Genomic DNA, 21,308 nt, shown 5'->3' on the forward strand with positions numbered 1-21,308 from the left:
CCAAACTGTCCTTTATGTTTTTGAAAATATATCTTCCACGCCTTATCGGAATCTGCATTTGGAGTTTTCTCACTATTTGGTTTTTCTTAATGGAGCACATATCCTCGACATCTGGGAAAACGAAGAAAAGATTTTTCCCCGCCTTTTTTCGAAAGAACTTTACCACATAAGAGTCCGAGGCTTCTATAATCTCAGCTGCATAAAATCTTTGGTTTTTATAAGCGTCATTTAAATATTGGACTAGAACAAAGTCCCCTACACCATATGATTCCGCAATCTCAGTGGAGATTTCAGCGTCTTTTTCAGCCAAAATAGAATCCTGAACTTCAATCGACTCATCTACTGTATTTGAGGTGCCAGCAGAAGCTGTTTCTTGGGTCTCCACGTCAGTTTGGATGACGTCTTCAACAGTCACACTCTTTCCAGGTTTTCCGCTGATTCGCTTCCCCTTTGATTTCCTTTTTTTATCCTCCCCCATGCGGGCAGTTTTGAGAATTTCGGTGAAGGAGTCAGTCCAACATTTCTCAACACTTTCGTTCCTTTGAGAATCGGGAAGTTTTTTCAGCACAGCCTCTCTGTTTACAGGAGAGATCCCTGCTGATAGGAATCCAGATTTCAAGTTTTTTTCTATTTTTTCTCGACCAATGCTTTCAACTGCTGTCTTTAAAATTAAAGGAAATTCCGTTTTAGGCAGCGTACCTCGGTTCTTCTTTTTCCACTCATCAAGAGCCTTTCTCCATGCAACTTTTATCGGTCGGAAGAGAGCAATGTCGAGAGGTTGGGTGAGGTGTGTCGAGTTTGGTGGCAGAAGGACAAAACCAATGTTATTGCTCTCACACAGCCTAATTACCTCCAGTGAAAGGTGACTGGAAAGATTATCCCCGATTATGACCTTTCTTCCAGGCAATCTTCTAATGTAAGGAAGGCATAATGTTAAAAACCAATCTTCAAAAATGTCAAGGTCGAACCAACCACTATCGTTCCTGTTATAACGGGACCCATCAATGCCGCCCTCAGTCCAGCCTGGATATAAATGTTTTGCCTTGTACAGCACATACGGCGGGAGAAGATCTCCAGATGCTGTTCCTGCCATCATGACTGAAACCCCACTTTTGGAAGTGTCGGTTATTCTCTCCGGATGTTTCGTTCCTCTCTTCACAATAACTTTGACTCTCCCAGGGTCATCCACAAAATTAGTTTCGTCATAGTTGACGATGTTATGCAGGGAAACACCTTCAAGGGACTTCTCCAAACTGTCAAAGTTGACTCTCCCAGGGTCATCCACAAAATTAGTTTCGTCATAGTTGACGATGTTATGCAGGGAAACACCTTCAAGGGACTTCTCCAAACTGTCAAAGTATGAATTTATTTCAATTTTTCCAACTGAAGCTCTGGCACGTTTAATATTCTCTGAAAAGCGGAATGCAAGATTTTCATGCCTCTTCAAAAATCCTCTTACCCAGTCTTCTCCAGGCAAATTTTCATTGAAGACAGCCACGGTTGTGCCTTTTCTATCTAAGTAGTTTTTGACAACCATTCTCGTGTCCTTTGGTGTCAAAGGAAATCCCCATAAAGCACATTGTGTTAGTCCATGTGCAAGAGCATTTTCTTCCTAATTGAATAAAATTTGAAGTTACTCTCGGCCCAGACATTATGTGCACTCGAGTTTGGATACGAATAGCGAAATGGCATTAGGACGCACAGAAAAAGTGATAACACCATAATTTTTCACACCCCGTTTTCGGAGTGTGAAATTAAAATGCATTTAAGTGCCAATGCTTTATTAAAGTTAGAAGAAGAGAAAATTGGTGACCAGCAGTATCTGGTTTACCAGTGAGTAGCCGATTCTTGCCATTTGTCATTTCATTCGCAGCAATAAATTGCATGAGTTTATACTTTGCATAGAGGAATAGGTGACGGGCCGCTGGCGGCCCGGAGTGGGCGAACGCGGCAACACTGCTCCGCTCGACGTAAAATTAAATCAGAAAAATTATGGTGCCATCGCTTAGGAGTGTCACAACATCTACATATATCAGGAAATTAATGTTGATATGACAATAATGATACAAAAATTAACCAACCTCTAAACAAAGAACGCAAGGGCGCCCGATTTTCCCCACGTGAATCTCCTTCATTCTGTCCTGAAGTGTTGTTCTAGGAACAGCATACTTTTCGGAGGCCTGGCGGATTGAAATTTTGCCTTTCCGAATCTCTTCCAGAGCATTTTTTAGGTAAATGGGGTTATAATTGCAATAGGCGCGACCGCCGACTTTCTTCTTGGGTGCTCTCGGCATGGCCGAAGTTACCCTGAAAATTCATGCCCATGAACATGAATCCTACTCTACCAAACACTAATTGGAATTTAAATGTATTTTATTGTAAAATATGTTGAGAGATACTTACCCAATGTCACGGTTAAAGCGAGACTAACTTTCAAAATATAGATATAGCTGGACAGATGTTTGTCTTTACACCTTCACGCTGCGTTATTCACTACTGCCTAGGAATGAGCTGTCACTGTACTAAAGGTTTCGCGCGAATAGACACGTGGGGGCAGTAATAACGTCAGAGACATCTATCGATACACACAGCATTAATTCAAAAGATTGAAACGTCACCTGACTAGGTGGTAGCATTAAAATTCAGGTTAGGCAACCTGATGGCCGGAATTACCCCGGTTGGCCGAAGTTAGCCCATTTTACGGTACTTTCCTACCAAAATTGCAAGACTTCGGAGTCTTTGGAATTTTTGTTAAAAATTATATCAACGATTTTTTTGTATCTTGAATCTTCATGGAATTCAAATAGACGAAGCAAACAAACTATCGAACTAAACTTTAGTTTTGTAGAGCCAAAAAAATTCTATACTTCTCACGTCATTAAATCAACCTTAAAATCTCTTGCTTTTTTTAAGTTGAAGAAAGAAACTGAAGGCTACAAATGAATATCACATCGGACGGACGCAGTAATAAAAAAGGCTAAAAGAGCCTTGTGGTGTCAAAACTCCCCCTTCCGCGCGACTCACCTCGGTGATGGTGGAAAGGGAAAAAGGGTATCGGTCGTTGCCTTTCACGAAAACAGTTCATTTTTCTCTCTATTAGGCATGCTGACTTAATCTCTTCACTTTACTTCAATACCCGAGCCATATTTCTTATGCTTGGGATGGTTCCAAAAAATATCCAATCCTTAGTATTTTCACTCGAGTAATGAGCTAAATGGTTTAGTCGATCTATACATAATCCTTTTTAACATCCTCAGTTAAGTGTTTTTAGTCAATGAAGACGATTATTCATGCTTTAAATGACGATTTTCAAGGCTATTGTTTTTAAAAACTTGAAAAATCGGCCTCAGTTACCGAGCCTCAGAGTTCCGCGGCGTGTAGCTCAGCCTTGACGCGCGATTGAAAAATCGCTCTTATTTCCTTCGTCGCAAACTTTTTTTTCCAAGATTTCTAGTAAAGATTTAGTACTCTTTATAAATTTCTACTTTATATTGTGATTCAAATTTTCCGAGTTATATTTTTCGTAAACGAAAGATAATGTCTACTTTATGTCAAATTTCACGTGAAAAACGGGTCGGCCATTTTGCGTTGTAAAAGCAGACAGATGAGAGCCAAAATCCTCAAAAGTCATTGAAAGTATAGGCAAAGCACCAGGTGAAAGGAATATTGCGTTTTTTATTCCATAAAAATCATACCAACGCAACACCACCTGGATAAATTTAAAAAATTTCGAGGATTAACGAGATCGCATGTGGTTTTGAAAAGTTGGTCATGTTTGGGCCACTGTATCATCACTAAAGGGTGGTATTCATGTAAAATGGCATATAAATCTATATCTGGTAATGATTTATAAGTATTACCGCTAATTTTCAAGTCTATATCCCCAAAAAGGTCATTTTGGACTTAATTCCAGCTTTTTCTAATTTCGGACCAGTGTGCGCTGGGTCGGAAGACGATCGGCTGCCATGGATTGCGTAAAGGTATTCGGCGCCCACGTCGACAACTATTTAGTGCATTCGGCAAACTGAAACTACCAGGCCAAGGCATTAGAATGACTTATCAGCTTTAAAAACTGTATTATTACAGGAGTTTCATGATAGCGTTTCCTGTCGGCAGATTGCTGGACCTACTAGCCTCGAAAGCTCTGTAACCTTAACTACTCGACTCGACATTCGAAATGCTACTCGAAACGCTGGAGTCGAGTACTAACTGCTCGATTCGTGGTGCGAAAATTCGAATGACTGTTCGAAACGCGGTCGTATATGAATTTGGGGTTTGAAGTATTACTGGAATCAGAATCGATTTTTCACTTTGGCAAATACTCGTTTTCGATTCCGGTTCTTGGTCAAGAATCGAGGAATCGAACTGACCCATCACTAGAAACCACCCTATTCAAATTTGACGCATAAATTTTTGAAAACTGATCAGAAGTCACGTGAAGAGAGAGGAAAAAAATGAACTGTGCTTCCTAAATGTAGCCCCTTGCCCACGACTCTCATTGCATTTACAGGAATTAGCATTGTATTTCCATGGTTTTGAAGTGTGAGAAGGTAGAATGAAGATATCACATGCAGGCTTGCATCAATTTTCATACCCCTGGGATGATGCAACACGCGAATCACCTCCAGGTAATGAATTCCTGATTAACGAAATGCCGAAATGTTGTTCCTTAAGTTTCGTTTGAGAAAGGTTTCTCTGTCCTTGTATATTAGAGTGTTGTTGTGTGTTTAAAGATACCAAATGATACCAAGGAGTTTGAACAACCATTCTTAAAGGACATTAATGCATCCATTTAAAATCATTGGAGAAATGCTCTCTTGGAGTGCGAATACCTCTAACTGAATCATGTGAATGGATTAAGGTTCAACACTTCTTCTATCATGAAATATAATTTGATGGTGTGACGTGGACTCCACATTTAAGGAAGTTTCATGCCAGAGCATTGTCTTTATCAAGGAGTGCACCTATTGTTCTCCATTAGCAATGTGAGTGATGAATTATGGTTGCTGTTGCATAGCAAATAGGTGTACATTTTTGTGAGAAATTGATGATTTTGCTCTGAAGTCTTGTGTTGTATCCGAAGTGCTACTTTTAAGCTCCCCTTCTATAAAACCCCTTATTTTTATGGTTCAAGTTTTGCTCTCCCAGATATTTTTGGTTATGATCTTCTATCGTTTGCCATGATTTGTGCAAGTAGTAATTTTTGGATGCCTCAGTAATGGTATAGCTGCCTGCAGTAGGCCATTGCCCTTTCAGTTGGGCTACACACTGATACTTTGTTGATACAGTCTCTCCCTTGAGAATTTTTCTGGATGTGATAGAGCTTGTTTCTTTCATTTGAAGGATTTTTCTTTTTTTACAGGAGCTGCTTTTAGAACATGCTGATCTTTTCTATCACTTCAAGAGTATAGCACCAACTGGAACCATCACTCAAGATGATATTAAAGAAATAACCGATGCTTTACAAGAAGATTCTAGGTAATTCTGTTTTTCACTTTACTCAAATCTTTTATTTTTAATGTTAGGTTTTGACTTCTCTGTCTTGAGAGTTTTAACAAGTGCATTTTATTTCCTTTAGGTATAAAGCATTAGACCGGCTAGATCAAGATAGAAAATTAATGCTTTTTCAGCACTTAGGGTTTGTCCATTGTCCAATCAGGGAACATTGTCCAGCTTTTCCCAACTGTATGGATGCATTAATAGAGCGTATTTTATCAACTAAAGCACATAGGTCAGTATTATCTTTTTTGTTATGAATGGGCAAAATGTGCACATTGAATTGTCTTAATATTGGGTACTCTCTTTTCTGCAGGCCATCATCTTGGAATCGTAATAGTCAATGGTTACTAAGTTCTGACAATAATCAGTTGAATCTTGTTTTGTTGGGTATAGATGGTTTAGCAGAAGAACTAGCCAATGAAATACGGGTTGGTATAGCCTTGATATCATGTTACTTGAATTATAAGAGAGGGCTATGGAATAAGAACTAAGTGGCTGTGTTCAATTGCAGGCTCAATGTGATGAGGATGAATATGAGATTGACTGTCAGTTGTACAGTCTGGACTACAGGATAATTGATGGAGATGTTAGCCTTCCTCAGAATTCATTCCGGACTTCTGATTTTTTGCCCCATGGTAAGGTCATGAAAAATATCATCTCGAATTTTCTTTAATATTAGTTATAATATGAATTTTATGAGTGAGCTCAATAAATTTAGGCATTAAAAATTAAGAATTAGGTGCTAAAAATTTCAAAATAGGCACATCAAATCAGCACATAAAAATACTGAATTTCACAGAAATGTCAGATGTTTCAGATTTTTTTTAGGGATTATACAAGCAGAACTTGGCATTCATCTATGCCTTGCATCAGTAGCGGATCTATGGGAGGATCTTACTATCTAAGGTGGCTATAGCCCTCCCCTTGGGTATCCAATTTACACTAGATAGAATTGTAATTTTTTCTGACCACCTCTACGGCTGAAATTTTTAACCCCACTTAGCCCCCCCTTGTCCATATCCTTGATCAGCCACTGCCTTGGATGATGAGAAACCCACCCAAGTGCAAGTCAAAGCCATATCCCAAGGTTAGGAGGCACCTAACCCTACCACCACTGTGGTGACCTAGAAATATTCTGCTGCTTATTGCCACAAAATATGGTTTTCCTATGAAATGTGTTCAAGGTCACCAATGTTTTCCTACTCAGGGTTTCTCTGAATGGTGTTTTATTGCTTCCAGCGATGGCATGACTTATGGAAGTAGGCCGAAGTTGCATCTGATAAATGTGGGACCAAGATTCAACTCTCTTTCAGCTCTGGATTCGAGAATATAGTTTGCATCTTCTTAATCTAGATATTTAGTTGCCTACCCACATAGTACAAAATATCTACTTGATGTCAACAAAATACAGTCAAACCTCTTAAGAACGAACCTCTGTAGAAGACAAGTTCTCTATACAGCGAAAAAAAGTTACGGTCCCGATTTTCTTCCCATAAGTTATGTGTATTTTCATCCTCTGTACAACGAACCTCTGTACAGCAAAAATTTCTCTAGAACGAAATAAACTTTTGGCCCCGAGTCAATTATTTTACCTCTTTAGAGCGAAATAATGAAGTTTGTGATTACGTATCCTCCATTTCATTGATATCATTTGCGCTCGAGATAGACGCATTAATTTTTTCGAAAAGGGAGAACATATTTCAATTTTTCCCTCATCGCTGAATCCATGAATTTGTTTCCTAGAAATAAGTTTAATAATTTGGATGTGATTAAAGGCTGTCGCGATGTGATTGATCATTGTCGCTAACAAAGCACTATTACCTATATTTTTCATTTTAGCATCGTCTGCATTTCGTTTTTACATGACGGCCGTCAGCAGTGGATCGATTACGTAGGTATCGACTGAAACTATCGACCTATCGATTACAGACGATATTGGCTATTTCTGCGAAGTTTCACACGCCGACAAGATGAGTTATGCAGATGAAAGTCCTCGGGATCAATAACTCTTTTAAAAGTGACGTTAAATATATTGTCAAGTCTCAGAATCTTCGTAGTAGTGAACGAAAAGTTAAAAGGTACCATTAGCAGTCCATCAGAATGTGTTTTATGGTTAATTTTGGGGATCTTTATAAAATATTTCTCCAACTCGTAGGGACTTCACAGAATGCCACCAAAAAGAAAGCAATTCTCTCTGGAGCAGAAAATTGCCATTTTAACCCGGTAACGCCTGAATTAAAAAGTGTCTGCGATTTTTGTGGTAATCATATATTTTAATACCAATGAAATTCTGAGTCATTCAGTGCAAATTTTATTCTTTTAGCACTAATAGATACTTAGATACAGCATGGTACCATATGGTACCGCTAGGCGTTTAAGGGGTCAAAAAATCGAAATTTGAAAAACATTTCAGAAATCACATTTTTCAGCCAAAAACGTTAAATATTTATTATTTTCCGCAAAATACATTTGTTTTCATCCAAAATTACGCTAAAATATCGATAATATTCAATTAATTATTAAATATTAGTGATTATAAAATAGAAGTTATATGTATAATTGACGTAGAAATCAAGAATAACATGATTTTAGCGTTTCACTCAGTCGTTCCCGCTCATGGAAATGAACAAAGCAGTCACTGCAATGCATTTCAAGCATTCTGTTCTTATTCTACTAGTTCAGTTTTTAGTAGCACACCATCCCCGCTTGGGCTTGGATTTTATTAGGTGGTTGTGCCCGTCGAACCTATTTCGTCAGGGGCACTGGAAAGAAGAAAGGCTTCTGTCAGTTGAATGCGTTCTTTGAAACATGAATCAATTACAAATCTATTTCTTTAGCCAATCACCCCATTCCAGTCGTACTTCTGGTAAATTTTGCACGTCTTTGATATTTTAGGGGATCCTTGAATCCAGCTGTGATTATACTGGTGCCCATCGCAACTCAAGATGAGTTATGCTTTTTCAGGATTTCTGCATCAGCATCCAGGCGTTGTGCGTCATTGCATCTATAATCCAAATAAAAATGGGCCACGACCATTTTGTCCCCGCCTGTATTTTTGTTGCCCTCACACTATCTTTCCCAATTCCTTTTTCGTAGGCTTTCACTTTCCTTAGTTGTACGAAGTAGCTATATGAGCTATTGATGCACCACACTTTCTAGCCAAACCTAATTGGCCTCCCCCGCATGAATTGCTAACAGCCATGTTTTCCAAAAGAGAACATTATCGACTCATTGAAACTCAAGGACTGCTTTTCTCTGAAATATTCGCCGAATCTTCCTTTTCCCATGCCCATAAAAGGGCGCATTTTCCACATCCTATCTGATTTACCGATAGCGGTGTAATCACAGCAACGAATAAACCTACGAATTTGTAGAAATCTTCACGTCTCACTGTGTAATAAACAAGGTTATTTCTGGCGTTTAGTGCTGCCTCACAAAAATGCCTTTTACTGGGAGTCGTTTTATGCCAACTTATAAAAAGAATTGCAACAAATATTTTCAGTACCTCATGTGTTATATTTGGGTCATATCAGTTGCAGAATTGTACACACCTATTCGACTCTAACACTTAGTGTGTAAGGACATTTTCGTCAAAGAACAGCTCAAATATTCTAGTTGGGGATGCTTCATGAAACAGTGAGTTGGTAATCAGGATTACGAGAAATCCTTCCGTGCTTTACGATCTCTTCATCATAAAAAACGCGTCCTTCCTCCCTATTCTTATACCTTTTGGGTGCTTTACGGCTCTGTCCAGTTTCACTACACTTTTGAAAATTCTCAGACATTTCTTGAGATAAACTCAGCTGACCCTCCACCTTTTCGAACAGCAACTTCAAATTCGAGCAAAATTGGCGTCCACTCGTTATTCCATATTCCTCAGTCAGAATGAAGGTATTCATCCTCTCTTTGGAGCAGCACATGCTATACTATAAGCAGTATATGTAAGTTATTTCGGTTTTACTAGCACATGAAAGTGTGAAAAGTATCGGAGTGTGATTGAGATACGTAAGACAAAAATAATTTAAAGGATTAAACTGCTTCTTGTCGAAGTGATGCCTGTCGCGTGATCGTCTCTTGCCGCCGGCCGTCATTGAATTTTCCCCTTAGCAAGCCCCCTTATTCACCATCATACCCCCTTCCTAATTGAGTGCACGGATACTCTTCCTATTCATCTTTCTATATAGGGTTCAGGTATGCAATCATACCTCCCACTTCTTGAGCCCTCGTGAGGGTACGAGATTCTGAAAAAATGCGGACAATTTAGGGTCTTATGTACTTACTTGGATGGCGTCCTTATAATAAAAAAAATTAACTTATGTATACATTTTATATGCGTAATAACATTTACATAACGCAAAATTTATAATATAAATGATGAAAAATAAATAATTGTAAAATAAATAACTGTTAGTAAACGAAAACAACAGAAATATTTGTATTTACGCTTCCCGCCAAAACACGGTAGTGCAAGCGCCTAGCGGTACCATATGGTACCACCAAAATGTTTTGCATCATAACATCCCAAATATTAGGCTCACGTACAAAAACCATACCTAGTATGAAATGTACATGTTATGACCATCATAATTACACGGAAACATCTTCGTATTATGAGTACATAAGACGCAAGTAAACAAAATCGAAATGCTTGCACTAAAAATTCCGTTTTTTTCGGATAGCTGAAAATTCCCAATTTTCAAATGGCTCTAAATACGTTAATTTCAGCTTTTGGAAAGCAAACTTTTCGGGAAAATGTAAATAAAAACACTCCTATTATAGATAAGCTCTCAAAAACTCAAATAAATTACGGTAAGTGACAAAAAAGTTGCGTTTAACATTGTGCTACCGGCTGGTACCATATGGTACCGCTAGGCCTTAACGGGTTAAAAGACGTTGACACAGGAATGAAGAAATTGGACGTGGCCAAGAAGTACGACATATCGCCGTCTTCATTGACAACAATTTTAAAAAAGAGAAACAAAATAGAAATAAGCACCATGTACAACGCTGTGAATCCCACGAGGAAGCGATTATGGGCCGCAACTTACGACAAGGTTGATGAAGCGACATTTAAATGGTTTTTACAAATACGAAGTTTGAATATCCCTGTCACTGGACCTCTAATTTGCCAGAAAGCCAAGCAATTGGCCGTGACTTTAGGTGAAGACTGATTTTGCGCATCACAAGGCTGGCTTGAAAAGTTTCGCACTCGCCACAATATTTTGTGCAAGGGAATATCAGGAGAATAGATGTCTGCACCGGCAGATGCCATTGCTCAAAGGCAGAGTGGAAAATTAATGGAGATTATGGCGAGTTTTCCCCCGAAAAATATATTCAACGCCGACGAGATGGCTTTAATGTATCGGCTGCTACCTGAGAGGACAATGGCTGTAAAAACAGAGAGATATACCTTTTGAGCATTTAGTCTCTCTCGATCAACTGCGGCATGTTTCTGTGAGATGGTCCTTGGAAGGAAAGCGAACCATTCAGAAAAAATTACCAGATTTCTTTAAATAAGTTTTATTTTAATTTTGAGAGCATCAGACATCTAAATTCTATTAAGTGCTACTTATGTTGATAGTGGGATATGATATTATTTATATGCAAGTCAATTTGCTGTTTGTTAATTACTATCCTTTTGTTTGCACAGTCTTGTGTCTGCTAAAGAGCATTTGAGTTACTTGTTTTCAAGCTTTCTTTAGTTTTACAAATTCCATAAATTCCATGGAATGCCCACATATTGTGATATTATCTTTAATATTTAATAATGCTCTTAGCTGTTATCAGGAAGACTGAGATATATCTTCTTGAATTTCAGAGTTACCTGAAGTTGTAACATACTATTATTTATAAAGAATTCTTCAATTTTGTGAGTGAAATAAAGAAAGTTATTTGTTAACGCCACAAATAATTAAAAATATCAATTACACTTGTCCCTAAATGTGCTCCTATCAAATCTTTGTATGATTGAGTTCAATAAGTGATTGGCTTTAAGTTCTTGCTTTGCCAATGAGGCCATATCAAAGTTTAACATTTTTAAAGTAAATTTGAGAAAATTTACCATATTTATGTGGGTAACATATCTTATTTAAGTGAATTTATGAATAGATATCAGTCCTTTATTTGCTAGAAAGCTTTTCAGTACATTAAAATGGGTCATAACTTCTGTAAAAGGGATACCTCTGTATAACAAAAACCTCTATACAGCAAAATTTTTTCTTGGTCCCTAGAATTTCATTATAAAGAGGTTTGACTGTATCTAGAACGTCTTGACCTAATGTCTAGTAAATACAGTAAAACCTCTATGTAGTGAACCTCTTTACATCGTAAACCTCCATACTTCGTACCAACCCTCTGGTCCCGTCAGATTTACATGTAAGTTTATAGGCAAACCTCTCTATAGTGAACCTCTTTATATCGTAAAACCTCCATATATCGTACCACAAGACCGCCCCGAGACGGCCTAACTACCTCCGCAAATCGTACCGAGACAACTAGAGACCATTAATGCAGCCGCGATTACCTACATGGAATGACATTTTCAGCGATAAATGTTTCACGCTTATTTTTTTCTTATACACCTTTAATAATTTTCACGTTAACAATTAGTTAGGGCATCCAACTATCCTAATAATATTAAGTGACGGTAAATGAAGACAGAACACATCGTTTTCTCTCGAATCATGGTCAAAATCACGCGTTAGCACTCGCTTTCTTTTACTGATGGCTTTATTTTCTTGTAAGTGCCTACATAGTATGTTCAGTTAATAAAAGAGGCGACCAGCGCAGCCTATAATCACTTGCTGACGGAAATATTTCAACTAACTTCACTCCCATCCACGGAGACCGAATTACTCGACCGCATTCCTACTTCCGCTTCTAAAATGAAAATATTTCATGAATTTTCCGCGACTTGAAATAAATCAAAGACAGTTTCGCAATTATCTTATTCCCATATTTCTCGGTGTAGCACTTTCTTATTACCGCCTTGGTAATTTTTTCGATGCTTTCGTGAACGATCGTAGTTTAACACTAGAACCCCGGAAGGGGTCAAATTGACCCCTAATGATTGTCAACATCTATATTTCACACTTAATTTTTTTTTCACAAACCTGACATTGTCTGACTTTTAATGAATTGTAGAAAGGCGTATTCGTGCGAAATTCCGACGCTATAGGACTATTTTTGTGAACACTAGACAACAATATACCTAGAACCGCGGTAGGGGTCATTTTGACCCCTGCTCTGTGATCGATCCCGAACTTCATATTTTCGCAGAAGAAATTCACCGCAAGCGTAATTTTTGAAGGTCGAATGTGTGTGAATGGCATGGATTACCTCTGTCGTTTCTTATTAGGCCGCAGATAAAGGCATCCCGCCCAGCGGACGCCTGAAAGAATGTGAGAGTCGAGCCGCGTAGAAATGGACCTACGCGAAAATTTCCGGGGACACCCCTTTCCTCGGCTACCCCCACTCAAGGCTCCTTCCTTCCTCTACTGTGTCTCCCCTACCAGTGTGGCGTCATTGTAGTTGCCATCTCTATTACATGAATAACAATGTATTACTTCGCAATTCACCCGAATTCATCAGTTTGCGCGGCAGTGCTATATTGCGTGAAGCGAGAAGTCGGATGAGTCGAGGGGGTGAGGGGGAGTGCGCCTCGTATTGGTTTTCACAGAACGAGCACGTCGTGAAGAAAGTGGGGACAAGGACTGGCCGGTATCTATGGATGAACTGGAAGCTTTCATTGCAGTATTGTATGCACGTGGTTGGTACGGAGCAAGGAACTTGGAGCTTGACTTTTTGTGGTCCAAAGAATGGGACCCACCCTTCTTCTCACAAACAATGAGTCGCGATCGTTTCCGCGAAATATTGCGGTACTTGAGGTTTGATTTGAGAACGGAAAGAAGTCAACGGCTGCATACTGACAAATTTGCACTTTGCTCTCACCTTTGGGACTCTTTTATCATGAACTGCAACTCTTTGTACAAACCAGGGCCTGAACTCACGGTTGACGAGCAGCTTTTCCGTCAAAGGCAAGATGCCCTTTTACACAATATATGCCCAACAAGCCTGACTAATTCGGCATAAAATTCTGGATGCTCTGCGATGCTAAAACTAAATTTATGTGTAATGCCATGCCTTACCTAGATAAATCAGACGAGCGGGCACCAGATGTAAACATAGGTGAGCATGTCGTTCTGAAGTTGTCTGAATCATGCACGAAAAAAGGAAGAAATATCACTACTGATAATTATTTTACTACTGTGAAATTTGCAAGGGCTCTAAAAGCCCAACAAACAAGCTTAGTGGGTACTGTAAATAGGAAGAGAAGGGAAATACCTCATGGGGTAAAAGCAGCCAAAGGACATCGGTAGTCCACAGTATTTTTGAAAAACAATGACGTCTCTCACAGTTTATCAGGGTAAAAGGGAGAAAAATGTGATTGTACTAAGCACTATGTATCCCAATATCACAGTGAGGGAAACTGAGAAAAGACTTCCTGAAACTATTGAGGTTTATATTAAAAAAAAATCTGGTGTTGACTCTGTTGATCAAATGGCTAGGCTTTACTCTGTTCGTGCTGCCACGCGACGCTGGCCAGTACATGTTTTTTACAACGTATTGGATATTGCTGCTATCAATGCTTACATTCTCTTCTCAGAATGCACGGGGGAAAAGATTTCACGTCACGAGTTTCTCAGAAAGCTGTCAGAGGAGCTTTCGGTGACAAATAAAATTGTAAGGGCTAGACCCAATTTACAAGCAAATTTGGATTTGGACCTGAAACTTCGAAGCTGGAGAATCAACGCAAATGTCAGTTACTTGAGGTATGCTCTGCGAAAAGCAAGAACAAGTCATCCTATCTCTGTATGGAATGTAAGAAAGTTGTCTGCGGTCCATGTACTTCGACAATGCAAGCAATATGTCTATCCTCTAAGCCAAAAGATAGAAATTAGTTTCGCTATGTGAAAATTGTACAAAAAAACCAAAGTAATCAATGTGGTTTACTTACCTTTTCTACTCTAACCTTGTTCAGTTTTTCTCTTTTTACCCAACGAAACGAATTTATTCTACATTCTTCATTACTGTATGCTTCTCTGCACCAATAAAAGGGTTTCTTTTTCTTAAAAAAAGTTTACATTTTTCCCCCATCCTCAGCCGAACATACAGTAAAAATGTGAAAAACGCATTATTTGTGCAAGGCGTGTAGCCTATCTAGCGCTTATACCGCCCATATATCATTCAAATTTCATTGTAAATCTCAGATAATTCATTTCACATAGTGTAGTGTCCAAAAGAAACCCAAAATACTAAAAATATGGCAAGAAAAGACGAGGAGTCAAAATGACCCCCTCCGCGGTTCTAGGTATACGAAAAAGTCAGCGGTTCTAGTGTTAAAATTTATTGCGCTTAGCGACAGTCATATGTCTTGCCTGCGTATTTATGCCGCGAAATCTGACTCTTCCATAGGGAGTCCGGGACGTCAATTTCTAGCAATACTGAACGAACATCAATCCATGCGCGACAGTGTTAGGTGAAGGAGACAGCTAATTAGCTGATATGCGGTAGGGCAATGACATTTTTTACCGTCACCGCCGCATTCTGAAGTAGTTCGCCCAGCATTCTCACCGGGAAATCACGTCCTTTCGTAGACCTATCGTTTCTGTGTGCCCTCGACAGAGTTTTTCTTTGGAACGCTACGTGCATTGTATTTTGGAGAGAGGGAATTCAACAAAATTTTCAAAATTACGCTCAATTTTTTGTCTATTTTTTGCAGTAGTCACGCGTTTATTTATTTTTTTTTATCTTAAACAAGTCATATGTTATAAGAATGATAAATCAATTCTAAAAGATATAATAAGTAGTATTTTCAATTATTTGCAATAAAATATGAAAACTACTTAATTAATCATAGGCTGATGATGGATTCGAGAAATAAAAGAAGGCGACTGCTTGACATTACCCCATAATTAGCAATTTTCCTGGCCATCAACGAGGACAGGCAGAAGGCAGTGACCTTTGGAATACCATCATTAACCCTCACATCTATTTTAAACAACCGAGGAAAAACAGAAGAAACTGTATATCTAGGCTGCACAAATAAAAAAAACTCAGGCAGTTTAATACGAGGATGAAGAAATTATGTTTAGAAATATAAAACTATTGTTCTTTCCTCCAAACACTATTAGTAAATTACAGCCCTTAGACCTGGGAATTATTTCTTAGGTCAAAAGGCATTAACGAAAACAGCTAGTGATTTATTTATAGTGATAATGACATTAAAAAGTGCTTGTGGATTTGAAAACATTATTTTGAAAGAGTTTGAAAAAAATTTTAAGCAAACCCATTAACTAATTTCTTTTCTAAAAAGGCCTCTTGAAAAATTTACTGTTACCTGTGTGTAATCATTAAATTGTAAATATATGTTCACTTATGCATACCTATATGTTTAAATATATTAATATAATGGCTTAAAAGACAGTAGCACCTTTCATTTCCCAAGGATATGAAAAAATAGTGCCTTCGACTAAAACCTCTCTATATTGAACCTCCATACATCAAATTGCCCAAATTTTGGTCCCCTTCATTACGATGTAAAGAGGTTTTACTGTATCTTGTAATATCTTTTAGAAATCTTCTAGATATTTTGTAGATATCTGAATGTCTGCTTTTCTGATATCTATGAGATATCTTGAGAAGATATTTTCTAGACATTCATATTCAAATTGGATCCAGTGGGGAAATTCATGATAAATGAATAAAATATTATATTTTACAGTATAACAAGAGTTAATTGTGAATTTTCAACTGACAGCCTACAGGTGGAGCAGGAGGTGATGGTAGGGTGTCTTCTGGGGATTCTTCCTGGACATTGGAACGTCTCTGGCTTTTGCTTCTTTCTAATAGGGGTTTCTTCCTCCGATTCCAAATTTGAATTTTCCAAAGCAGCTTACAATTTCCTTTTAGCTTTCGTTTTTGTGTGTGAATCCAGTACCCTAAGTTGTGAAAAAGTGTACCCTAAGTTGGCGGAAGATGTTAGAACTGATGTAATTGGAGGCACACATCATAGCTGTCACATACGTCACATATTTCAATAACTTTGTCTGTCTATAGACCTGCCAAAATGTAGTTATTTTTCTGGAAAATATTTATTATATTTGATTTATTGCTCTCATAATGGTTTTAGGGAATAATAAACATAATTTTCTATTATCTACAATTTAATAAACATAATTGTTTTGCAGGTTGTTTTTGTGTATACTCTAATCCAGAATCCTTTGAGTATGTCAGAGAAAGCCTTGAGAAGACGTTACTGTCGAATTTAGAGCAAGAAGATAGGTTGCCATTTCAAGGTTTACCCCTTGTCATTTTATTTGTGGCGGATGCTTCAGTGGAGGAAAAGGAAGCAGCTCACTTGCGTGAGGAGGGACAGAGCCTGGCTGACAGGTGAGAGCTTTTTATTGGATGTATTTTATAAATTTGCGAGATGCTATATCACAAAATGACGTGAAATAACATGAAGTACTGCAAAATTGGTTTTTAAAAATGAAATTTTGCCTTGTTCATGATTTTTACCTGAATTAGCAAAAAAATCACATGTAATGAGTAGGGACATGCAAAAGGTGGGGTTATTTTATACCAAAAGTGGCGTTATTTCTTTCCAAAAGCGATGTTATTTATCCCTGAAATCGGTGTTATTCTAACGGTAAAATAATTGATGTTGATTGAGAGCCATCCTTCCAGTGGCCCACCCATTGCCCTAAATTTAGGATATTATTGACTGGGAATAATTTAAGCAATAATATAAATGGATTATTGACTAAATTCACCTATTTTACATATTTTATCCTTCGCGAATCCATGTATCTAGCTTACATAGAGAGAAATTACTTTTTAGTGTCTGTAATTTCAAATGAAATATTGCTATTGTGATCAAGTTGTCATATTTTACATTTGTTCTCTTATCTGTTAACACAGTGCTGCAGCAGGAAAGAAATCTTTCTCAGTCCATGTTTGCAGAGGGGATGCAAATTGCTTAACCTTTTCTCTTCTATACACCTATATATATGTGTGTGTGGACATTTCCTGACCCAGGAGACGACGGCCGTGTATTTATGTGTGAGATTTTGCTAGCCAGGAGAACGAAAGCCGTATATATACGTTTTCTAGCTCTCCCCCTTTTAGGATGGTCGCGGGTTTACGACGTCTTTGTTTCGGGACCCAACGGGGTTTAGGATTTACCCTCTGAATCCGGGAGCAGGTACCTGGACCCCTCGTCCTTTATAACCTCTCTTAGTGGTAAGGGACAGCGGTCATTCAATTGTTTATCCAGTCAGGTTTTGAAATAAATATTTGTTCATTTCTCAAGAAAAATAAACTAAGAATTGAATTATTTGTCTTTTGAGCAGCGTTTACAATTTTTAAACGAAATTCTACGACAAATATTAACTTGTATCTCGAGTTATGTATAAACATCAACATGGAAATTGTTGCTGCATTAAACGCATTAATAATGGCCTTAGAACTTCTTTTAAAATTTGACAATGCTCAGATAAAAATGAGGAATTCAATTCATTGTCTGCAATTTACATGAAAGCAACAATTATCCATTTGCTAAATACATATAAGCAATACATAAGTTGACCGCGAACCAATGCAGCAGGTATGGTCGTAAACCCGGAAAGGAGGGAGCACAACTACTCTCGGAGTCCAAGACAATGCGAAGTCCCTGCGAGGAGGGGTCAAGAAAGGTTCAGCGAGACCCTTCTTAAGGGGGCGCCCTAGCACGGTCGCGGAAGGCGATGCAGACCCTTTCTATTAGCCAGTATGTGCTTCGCTCGTTATAGGTACATAGTGGTTTCTTGACTCAGAATATTTATAAAGGCTAAATCTATGCCTTGAGACAAAGATGGGTTTTTTACCAGGTTTCCTACGGGAGATATTTGATGCTTAATTTCACGAATATAGATTTTTTTCAATGCCCATCACCATGGCGCAAAATCACGTAAAGAAAATCCAACCGACCAAAGCATAATATAATCCTTCAACTACAAGCAAAGGCTACACGTATGCCACACGTCATAAATCAAAGCTACAATTTGGGAAATTGTGAGACCTTGCAGCCAGTTTTTCGATAATGCACATTCGTGTCGAGTCATCATAAACACCTCTCCTTCTTCCGGGAGTCATCCTTCACTCCTTTGCCTCCCCTCTTGGCCCTCCCCTCCACAGCGCGCAGGCCCTCCCCTCAAAAGCAACACCGGCAGCCGGTCGGTCGCACGTTTTATTAGCTGCTTGATTTTGAGGACGCATTGTCGTTCTTTCATTCTGCATTTTTCTTTTTGTGGTGCAATGGAAGTGTCTAGCAAGCCCCAAGGGAAACGACACCATCAAAAAGAATAGAAGCCTTGGGAAAGGAAGACATGCAACAAACAAGAGACTTCTGTCAAATTAGCATAAAATTAGAGATGGGTCGAATAGCAGATTTCTCGAACTCGACTATCGAATTCGAATATTAAATCATTGCTCGAATATTCAAATACCTCGAATTTGGAATACCTCTAATACTAAACGATGAATGCTGGAATGTTTGACTCAGTGAGCTGACAATCTGAGGCATTTTGTAAAATACAAGCTCTTCTCCACCGGATTTTCTTCAATTATTTTCAGTCCATCTTTGGGAGTTCTCACGAGATAAGAAGATGAATTGGAATTGCTATCAAGGAGAAACCAAATATCCTGAGAAAATATCCCTTTGTCTGTGACTGTAACAATAAAGATTTATGGCACCACTCATAAATTGTAACTTGATATTTGTTTTCGGAAAAAAATACCACATCAACTTCCGAGAAGCTCTGCTGCTCATATCGAGTCTCGCCAGAATGCCAAGCCTCCGTCCTATTTTGACATTTATTTCCTCGCATAAAATGCTTAAATAAAGTCAGAAATGCGTCGCGTTTGGTCTTGTTCTTTTTTAAATTACGCGCACATTACTAATATTTCAATCCAACAAAGGTGTAATATCAATTGCCGAAAGTCATTGTTAGACACCTTTTGGGCTAATAGGTGATTCATGCAGCAGTTGACCTCCAGAAACTGGAAACTTAGAAGCAGGTAGGCAGGAAAAGGTCAGTGGGTGAGAAAAGGGGAGGGGCGCGAAACATATTTCTTTTGTTCTCGTGTAACTTGATATTTTTTTCGAAGCTAAGGTCTTCGTAATATGATCCCTGCGCAAGCTGGGACCTTTTTTATTTCGGAGAAGTGGAAAGCCTCAGAGGGGGATAGAGGATCTTAGGAAATGCGCTAATGTCACTATCCCACGGTACTCATGCAGCAGTTGAGCTCCAGAAATGGGGAACTTCGAAGCAGGTAGGCAGAAAAAGGTCAGTGGGTTAGAAAAGGGGGGCGCGAGACACGTCTTTATTGTTCTCGTGTAACTTGGTATATTTTTCGAAGCTAAGGTCTTCGTAATACGACCCCTGCCCGAGCGAAGACCTTTTGTTTGATTTCGGAGAATATGAAAGCGTCAGAGTGGGTGAGGCGAGTTCTGAATGGAGGGGGATAGCAGATTGTGGGAAATGCGCCGATGTTACTATCCCACGGCACTGGAGTTTCCTGGTGGGGGAAACAGGGGATTTTCGGATTTTTTCACCCGGATCAATTTAGGTTCCCCACGTCGAACTCTTTTCACCGCTCTGACCCGCGAATTTGATGTAGTTAGTCAACTTGCCTATAATGGCGCTGCATGCACTAAAAGACTTGAGTTCTGTACATTTCTCCGAGTCAACTACCAACGAACTGCTAGCGACAGTGTAAGACTAGAAATTCAAAGTATTCGAGGTATTCGAGGCGGTACTTTTCGCATAACTATTCGAGACCTTGAATATCGAATACTTTCTATTATTCGAGGTATTTGAGTATTCGCGGATACTATTCGCACATCTCTACATAAAATGATCTCAATAATGTTTTCTTATACAGTGGAACTTGGTTAGTACGTTCCTCCTTAGTACGTTTTCCTCCTTAGTACGGCGATTTCCCTCGGTCCCGGTACCATCCGAACAAAATACAGGTAAAAGAATTTGGTTAGTACGTTTGAAAAAATTGCGCTTTCCTGGTTAGTACGCTCAATTGCTTGCCGTGACGCAACCCGCAACTCGTTCTCTAGTGTCTTCTTAAGGGTCGCAAACGTCTGAATTCATGATTTAATTTATTATTATCAGCCATTGACATTCTTACAGTTTCTATTATTTTTTATGAAACGATTAAAATGTTTTATTTTTCACGTCTTGATAACATAGAGTTAGAGAAAAACTTCATGTTTTTTCACATTGCAACGCATAAGATTATGCACCGCATAACAAAAAATAATCAACTTCTGCATAGATTATAAATTCCATATAAGTGTTATTTTTTGATTTTTTAATGTGCAAATTATGATTTTTTTCATGAGATATATGTTACAGACTCAACGATTGCGCTGGCAAGGCAAGAAGCTTATCTCGGAAAGCGCGCGGCTGCAAGGAAATAGTTTCTTGTTCTTGGAGAACCCATATCTTACCGCAATGCACCCACAGTTTGCTAACCACATTCTCCTAGGTCTTTCATAGCTCCCATCAGCTCAAACATTGGAAAGGGCTCAAGAGTGGCGGCGGGCTCTACCCTGCCTATCGCGGTAACCCCTAATGTGACCGTGAACCCTACCTCAGTCTTACGATTTTTATCTTGCGTTTAAAAAGTTTTCTGCTAAAAGCATAGCTGTCAGTCTGTAGAAATGCCGCTAATTGCTTTATTGCCTCGTTATA

At 38.7% G+C, this 21,308-nt stretch overlaps 1 protein-coding gene across 11 annotated transcripts in view; it reads left to right on the plus strand.

Moving 5' to 3' along the window:
• The window catches only part of LOC124171709 (rho GTPase-activating protein 190), a 647,547-nt gene that overhangs the window by 176,398 nt on the left and 449,841 nt on the right, over window positions 1–21,308 (plus strand). For all 11 annotated transcript variants that reach the window (XM_046550979.1, XM_046550973.1, XM_046550982.1 and 8 more), the window contains 5 exons: window positions 5,363–5,478; window positions 5,579–5,731; window positions 5,813–5,927; window positions 6,011–6,134; window positions 16,749–16,950. In XM_046550979.1, coding sequence (XP_046406935.1) covers window positions 5,363–5,478; window positions 5,579–5,731; window positions 5,813–5,927; window positions 6,011–6,134; window positions 16,749–16,950 — 710 coding nt within the window. The remainder of the gene's footprint in view (window positions 1–5,362; window positions 5,479–5,578; window positions 5,732–5,812; window positions 5,928–6,010; window positions 6,135–16,748; window positions 16,951–21,308) is intronic.

Source organism: Ischnura elegans, chromosome X, assembly GCF_921293095.1.
Source record: "Ischnura elegans chromosome X, ioIscEleg1.1, whole genome shotgun sequence".
NCBI lineage: Eukaryota > Metazoa > Arthropoda > Insecta > Odonata > Coenagrionidae > Ischnura > Ischnura elegans.